The 7914-nt window shown below is 35.5% G+C and overlaps 2 protein-coding genes across 2 annotated transcripts; one reads left to right on the top strand and one right to left on the bottom strand.

Moving 5' to 3' along the window:
- Window positions 1-234: 234 nt before the first annotated feature.
- Window positions 235-881, bottom strand: LOC121734211 (probable chitinase 10). The gene is made up of 2 exons (XM_042124691.1): window positions 759-881; window positions 235-589 (listed from the first exon to the last, which is right to left on the bottom strand). The coding sequence occupies exons 1-2, from the start codon at window positions 857-859 to the stop codon at window positions 334-336; spliced, it is 357 nt and encodes a 118-aa protein (XP_041980625.1). The 5' UTR covers window positions 860-881; the 3' UTR covers window positions 235-333.
- A 3201-nt stretch (window positions 882-4082) lies between these two features.
- LOC121734213 (immediate early response 3-interacting protein 1) lies at window positions 4083-5309 on the top strand. Its single transcript, XM_042124693.1, has 3 exons — window positions 4083-4272; window positions 4493-4594; window positions 5167-5309. Exons 1-3 carry the CDS (start codon window positions 4185-4187, stop codon window positions 5220-5222), a joined length of 246 nt encoding a protein of 81 aa, XP_041980627.1. The 5' UTR covers window positions 4083-4184; the 3' UTR covers window positions 5223-5309.
- The last annotated feature ends 2605 nt before the right edge of the window (window positions 5310-7914 follow it).

The raw sequence follows: 7914 nt of genomic DNA on the forward strand, positions 1-7914 counted from the left end.
TGATTACCTATTTAGGTACCATCGAGGTAAAAGAGAAACTCAATCGTTTCTCGGTAGTTGACAGACCCAGGTCATTTTGTCGGCTTATGTCAATTCAATGTTATAGGTCGGATGATAATCGCGGCCCGCGACCAATAGTAACTCCTAGTCATAATGATAGCAAGTTTATTGTTAAAAAAATAATATTGCTATTTATTTTTAGCAGGCGGTACTAAATACTATAATATACTTACGTAAAAAGTGAAATCATGATGTATTGTGCAATAATTGAATTCAACAATATATTTTATGAAACTTGGGCGAACGAGAAAGCGAATCGCCTAACGGAAAGCTTTAGGCCTTGTTCACTTTGCATCCCGCTCTGTAGGGCCAGTCGCAGACGCGCAGGGTCGGATTGAAGTGCAGCTCAAACGGGCAGTCCCTGCACGCGGGCGGCAGGATCGGACTCATGCAGTAGTAGAAAAGGCGGCAGTCATCAGGGTGCGCCATCAGCATGTCACCTGGGCCCTTCATGTTGGCACAAGACGCCCGAGTCACCGTGTTGGCGATACACCGCTCGCTTTTGTTCTGAACAGCTTCGGCCCAGCTACTGTAGTAGAAAATATAAAAGGGTTACAATATTAGCTTGATTGACGATCCTAGAAGACTCAAAATCGACATCGGATCCAGCTTGTAGGTAATCGACATCGATTCTCTCGAGAATGCAATTGTTTGGAAATGCCCGAGCAGGTGATTAAAAAAATAAGGAAATCACTTACGTATAATACGGTAAACCACCAAAATTGACAGCAAGTGAGCATTTGACCACTACCAGCAACACGGCTGGCAGTACAACGCTAAGAATGATCAAGCGAGCCATCGCTTTAGTGTTTGATGGTAAATACAAGTTGCAAATATAAAAACCTCTCCTTTTAAATCCCTTTTAAATGGCCAGGTATCTTTCTCAAGTACTTAGATGCACTTCAAAATATGAATTAACATTCTTATCAATTTTATAATTATTACTAATTTCAAGTGTTGTTTCCGTTGTTTCCGTGTTTTGCATCAAATGCGTCCGGTGTTGATAACTAAATAATAATTAATATTTAATTTATCATATTTTATGATCAGAGGCGGCGCGGCGTAAGGCGTGGGCGGTGTGGGTTTATAAATAACTAGATGACACTCGCAACTCCGTTGCGCCAAAATTCGGTTATCGCGCGGAAACCGTACATTTTTCCGGGATAAAAAGTATCCTATGTCCTTTCCCGGGACTCAAAGTATCTCCATACCAAATTTCAGCAAAATCGGTTCAGCGGTTTGGCTGTGAAGAGGTAACAGACAGACAGACACGCGTTCGCATTTATAATATTAGTATGGATAGTTTGAGTATCAACAAACTATTTCTCTCAACAAAATCTGTCCTCTTGCGTCCAGCGTCATCCATCAGGGAGCCTCGCAAAATATTATACCTATATCCCTGTGATCCTGCTCAGTACCCACATACCAACTTAATACTACCCACATACAACTTAGTACTTACTTAACCTATTTTTTTTTAGTTATGCTTACGACTTACGACATATAAATGGTGCTCTGAAGCACCATTTATATGTTTTCACATACAGATAACTATATAAGAAATAGAAACAAATAACTTGCAACTTAATACTAAAAAATACATAGCAAATTATTGAATGATAATAAATTTATTGTTGGTACAGGAGAAAAAGAAAGTAAAACTAAGCAGAGAATCAGAGAATCGCATCGAACCAGTGCTGTGTCAACTTTTGTTTCAAGGCAGAAGGTGAAGTTATAAATAAATCAAAATCAAGTTCTGGAGTATCATTTAAGCTGTTAATAAATTTTGAAGATCTAATGATAAAGGAGTTTCTTCGGTAATTTGTATTAGAGAATGGGACATACAGGGGAGTCTGGACTCGAGCTGACCTTGATGGTACTTTTAGAGAAATTTTAGAAAGGAGTAATGGGGTGTCAATTTTGTTTTGAATAGTTTTGAGTAGGAAAATGATATCAGAGATACGGCGTCTTTCGAAAAGAGGGAGAAGGTGAAATCTTTTGGATCTCTACTCATAAGAAGGATCGTATGTATTGCATTTAAATTGTAAGTGTTTTAAAAATCTTTTTTGAATCGATTCTAGCCTATTTATATGAACAGTGTATTGGGGATTCCAGATTTCAGAGCAATATTCGAGGGAACTGCGTACATAAGAACAGAAGAGAATTTTTAATATCTTTATATTTTTAAATTGTGAACTCATTCTGAGAATAAATCCTAGTGACTTATTAGCTTTATTTAAGATGTGGTCTAGGTGTTTATTGTAACATAATTTTGTGTCGTGTATGATACCAAGATCACGAATCTCTGTCACACTTTTTAGCTCTAGTCCCTTTAGTTTGTAAGGGAAAGATGTTACTTTAGACGAGCGGCTAAAAGTCATAGAGGAACATTTAGACACATTGAGATCCAAATTATTTACACAACAATACTCCTCAAGTCTGTATATATCCTCTTGCAACAGTTGACAGTCTGATATGTTATAGATAGATCTATACACTTTCATATCATCTGCATACAAAAGAAATTGAGAATGCTGAAAACACGCCTTAATGTCGTTTATAAAGATGTTAAACAGGAGGGGCCCTAGAAGAGACCCCTGGGGTACACCCGACGGTACATTACTCCATGCCGAAGAAAAACCATTAAGAACCACAGCCTGAGTTCTATTTTCTATGTAGGAGACGAACCACCTATAAAGATTGCCGTGGATTCCAGCATGGTAAAGTTTCTGGAGTAGTAAGGAATGGTCTATGCGGTCAAATGAAATGCTTTGCTATAATCAGTAAAAATAGCATCCAATTGCCCTCCTGAATCCATGGTTTCAGTAACATAATCAACAAATGTCAACAAGTTTGATGTAGTTGAACGATTCTTTAGGAAACCATGTTGTTCATTTATGAAAGTTTTAGAGCAGAAACTGTAAACGTTGTTCTAAATTATGCGTTCAAACAACTTGGCAAAGATACATAATTTCGAGATAGGCCTGTAATTGTTGACATCTGACCGGTTGCCACCCTTGAAAATTGGCGATATAAAGGCAGTCTTCCAGATTTTAGGAACAACACCCTCTGTGACGGAGCGATTATATAATATTGTAAGAGGTTGGGTAAGGGAGTTCGATCAACGATGGATTAAAATAGCAGGAATGTTATCGGGCCCCGTGCCCTTTTTAAGGTTAACATTTTTTAAAAGACCTTGTACAATGTCGGAAGTTATTCGGATGTCACTCAAAGAGAAATTAGAATTGCAACTTATTTGGTTAGGGTTGATCCTAGATGTATTATTGTGTTGGGATGAGACAAGGAAGTTGCTGTCAAAATAAGAGGAAAAGAGGAAGCAAGCATCTGGCCCAGTGTTGGCTGTTTGCCCATTGTATGTCAAGGAGGAAGGTACGCCTGTAGTGTCACCTTTGTTGTTTTTAATAAATGACCAAAAATATTTTGGGTCTTTCAATATTGAATCTTCACACCTTTGAATGTACAATTCATAACAACTACTTTCTAACATTTTTGCTCTTTTACGAAGTAGGCAGAATGCATCGTAATCTGCAGTGCTGCCGTATATACGAAATTTGCGTAGGTGTTTTAGTTTTTCTTTCAAACTAAAACACCTATTAAATATTATATTATAATCATAAAGTTAATATTAACTTTATGATTATAATATTTTAATATTGTATGTCTAGTCTCTGGACTTACGTCGCGTTCGCGTTACGAAAAAAATACAACAAAGCGAGATTTACTCTCAAGTCTCAACGCAGTTTCAGAATGGTTATATTAAGCTACACAATACATACGACACAGTATATTTCATGCCATCTGTATTCTGTCGTATTATTCATATTCTAGTTTCTACACGCCATTAGGCAACGATCTGCTCGTTTACCGGATTCTTCATCCCGTAAAACTTTGCTTTCTTTTAAGCCAAAAGTTTAAGACAACAATATGTCAGTATGAACCAAATGACATTGACAATGACATTAAACTTTGATGTCATTTGACAGCTGAGTCAAAAAATAATCTACAAATATATAGTAATCTGTGAAAAAATAAAAACATTCCAAATATTGTTCGTCGATGTATTATAATACTGGTTTTATTTGGATGATTACTAAATAATCAAAATGCTCACTCTTTGGAATTTATTCGAGGCAACATTATTATGCTTGAATGCGGTATGTGTTTTACATGAAGAAAGATTTATGCAGAAAAGTAAGTAGCCGCAGTCCTATTTTTACTCGTATCTCTATTTAAATTATATTTCAACAAGAAGATATAGAAATATTCGCCTAGAATCTAGATTAAATTAATTACAAAACATTAGCTTTTCCCTTGACTTCTATCAGAAATAAGTGAAATCAATATCAGCTATGTAGGTTATGAAAACTAATTATTACCATCAAAGGCAATAACTGGATTTATTACTTTTCAGTGGGCTGGGGTGCACACAGTGCAAATCAAGGCTACGAGGACCAATCGTCAATTAAGTTTCAAATCCTAAATTTAGTGAGATCAATTAGAACAGTAACAAGAAGTAAGTTGGTAACATTTTTATTTCATTACTAATTAAAATAAGCAAATATAAAAGTTCTTCAATTTTTAAACTCTTAAAAGTTATGAACTCTGGACTCTGAAAAAGGTACTGTTTTTGAAAATGATTATGTTTGACTCAAAAGTCAAATATTTTCAAAAAACAAACCCAAGCTATTACAACTCAACAAAACTGCTTGTGAACATATTATGTTACGTTGTGGTTGGTAAATATTGTAATGAAAAATTCTCGCCCTAACATACATCATAAAACTTGATACCATACCATAAGTCATAACTATTTGATACCATGAATTTATCTAACGGCCGTTCCCAATATTTGATCTATCTCTGGTTTTGCCCTACTAGAGATAGGAATAGCTCACAATTGACATAAAATATATGGCTCTAATGTCTAACGTGAGCTATTCCTATCTCTAGTAGGGCAAAACCAGAGATAGATCAAATATTGGGAACGGCCATAAGTGTGGTTGTTACTGCTAGTTAGAAGTAAGGACCACACGGCACACATGCATGACAAAACAGTTGTTTTATCATTGATTGTTTTTGTTTCAGTTCCATTGATATTCCTAAACATACTAACAATAATATTTAAATTAATATTAGGATGAAATAGAAGAATGAAGCTTTATTGGTTTGAAAAGAACTTCCTCATAAGAACATGAGTTAATTATACAAATATAATCAATAAGAAATATATATATTTTTAAATATGCAACAATGTTTTATTTCCAAAATTAATATTGGTGATTTATATAGCTGTATAGTATGTAGAGGTCAAAACTTCTTAAAAACTTAAAAATTACATTTTGTGACTACATTTGCATTAGCACAATAACTACTGACTGCGTCGGCTGTTTAACGACAACACGCCGTTGTGTGATGAAAATATCTTGAACTAGATGACGCCCGCAACTTCGCTGCGCCAAAACTCGTTTATCGCGCGGGAACCGTATATTTTTCCGGGACAAAAAGTATTCTATGTCCATTCCCAGGACTCGAAGTATCTCCATGCCAAACTTCAGCAAAATCGGTTCAGCGGTTTGGGCGTGAAAAGGTACAAGACAAACAGACACACTTTCTCATTTATAATAATATTATTATAGATCTTGCAATCTACGAGCGCGCGGCGCCCTTAGTTGTGTGAGTGACCATATCTACACACGCGTACATGGCTCGCTCGCTACTGACTGCTCCGTCAGGTACGCACACTAACGAAAATGTCTATATTACAATTACAACTACTAATAAAGGCTACGCGCACTCGTAGATTGCAAGAACTATACTAGCTGTTACCCTCGACTTCGTCCGCGTGGACTTCAACAAAATTGGTGTCTTTAAAAGCTTTTTAAAACCCAGGTACCCCTTAAATCAAAATACCCAAAAACAGATGTACAGTGTTCACATAATAGGTATGTAGTTCATTATTTTAAATAAACTTTATTTATGCCAAATTTTAAAGCTTATTTAGCCCCCATTACACAACTTTACCAATAAACTATTTATCATTGATAGGTTTACCGTTTAAGCCTTAAGGCTTTTAAGCAGGGCCCCCGCTACCATAAGTGCAATGTGTGCAATGCACACGGGCGCCATCCTCTAGGGGCGCCAAAACCAAAATCCCAAAAAAAATTGCCTAAAGGGGCGCCAAAATCCTTTTTTTTGCACACAGGCGCCAGTAGCCCTTACGGGGGCCCTGCTTTTAAGGGTTACCTATCAATGATAAATAGTTAAATAACCTCACTGCATAGATAAAGTATAATACTGAGTAGTGAGTTATTTATAAACGTGTTTAAACAATCGAAAGAATCAAAAGATCTTTTTTTAAAAATGGTACCACCTCTTATAGAAACGTTTGAGTAAGCGCTAGCGTGATGTAGGCGACTCTTAGCGCCATCTGTTATGAATTTTTGGAACTAACTTAATTTGAACAAATTTACACATAACCACCCCTTTACAACCCCTTTTCCAGTTTATGTTATTTCTCAGGCTTTAGATTATGTGTACAAAATTTAATTACAATCGATTCAGTAGTTTTGGCGTAAAAGCGAGACAGACAGACAGACAGAGATACTTTCGCATTTATAATATTAGTATTTGAACAAATTTACACATAACCACCCCTTTACAACCCCTTTTCCAGTTTATGTTATTTCTCAGGCTTTAGATTATGTGTACAAAATTTAATTACAATCGATTCAGTAGTTTTGGCGTAAAAGCGAGACAGACAGACAGACAGAGATACTTTCGCATTTATAATATTAGTAGGTATGGATATTGGATAGATATATTTAGACTACGCGCTTTATTTTTACAGCAAGACTACATAGTTTCGGCACGTTTCGGTGTATAGCGCTGTCCGCTTTGTAAAGGAACAAAGCATTATATTCCATAAAGTTGCGTTGTGGCGGCACAGTGATCTGTAAATTCTGTACCGTAATCGATTCCTTCTTGGCCAGTGGCCATAGCTATTTATAGCTACCATAGTGATACATGTGTGAAAATGGCCTAGGATCCCACCATAGGACCTTCACCCGTCACTGAGCTGGTTAATGGATGAAAAGTATTTTATATTCAATTATGTATGTCAACTTTATTGCAAGTGGGTTCCCAAAACATATCTGTCCAGAATAAAAAAAAAATTAAAAAAAAATATGTTTTACTTCTAAAATCTGTGTTCCATTATCCATACCAATCGAAAGTAATGGACCCTGTAGAATATGAAAACGTTATTTTTTTTTTCTGGACTGAAAAAGGCAACCCACTTGCAATAAATTTATTGACATACGCAATTATATTATTATATTTACGGTACTTAAAATACTTTTCATCCATTAGGTAACCAGCTTGGTGAAGGTCCTTCTATGGTGGGATCCTAGGCCAAAAGGAATAAGATGACTACGAAAAAGTAAATAAAAGTCCCAAACATTCACTTATATATTTTATTGACATTTATATTTAAAGTAGTTTTATATGACGATACAAAACAATATTCTTCTCTTATTTGAAAAAACGCAGACAAAATTACATATGATTTTTCTTTTAGGTTATCCTTGTATAAACTATCTACGCCGTGTATTCAAAGAACTTAAACCTAATAAATAATGTAACATCACACGAATAGTTAATTTAGAATTAACGTGTCAGAATATTAAACTTCGGTGAAAGTGTTTTCAATTCGTATAGTACACCTTAATAATAAAAAACGCTACTTACTCCAAACAATATTCTGAAAGAGGAACCTCTCTAAGTCAAAATACTGTAAACCCTACGATATAATATTAAAAAAATCTTACGTCAAAT

This window comes from Aricia agestis, chromosome 15, assembly GCF_905147365.1.
Source record: "Aricia agestis chromosome 15, ilAriAges1.1, whole genome shotgun sequence".
NCBI classification, from domain to species: domain Eukaryota; kingdom Metazoa; phylum Arthropoda; class Insecta; order Lepidoptera; family Lycaenidae; genus Aricia; species Aricia agestis.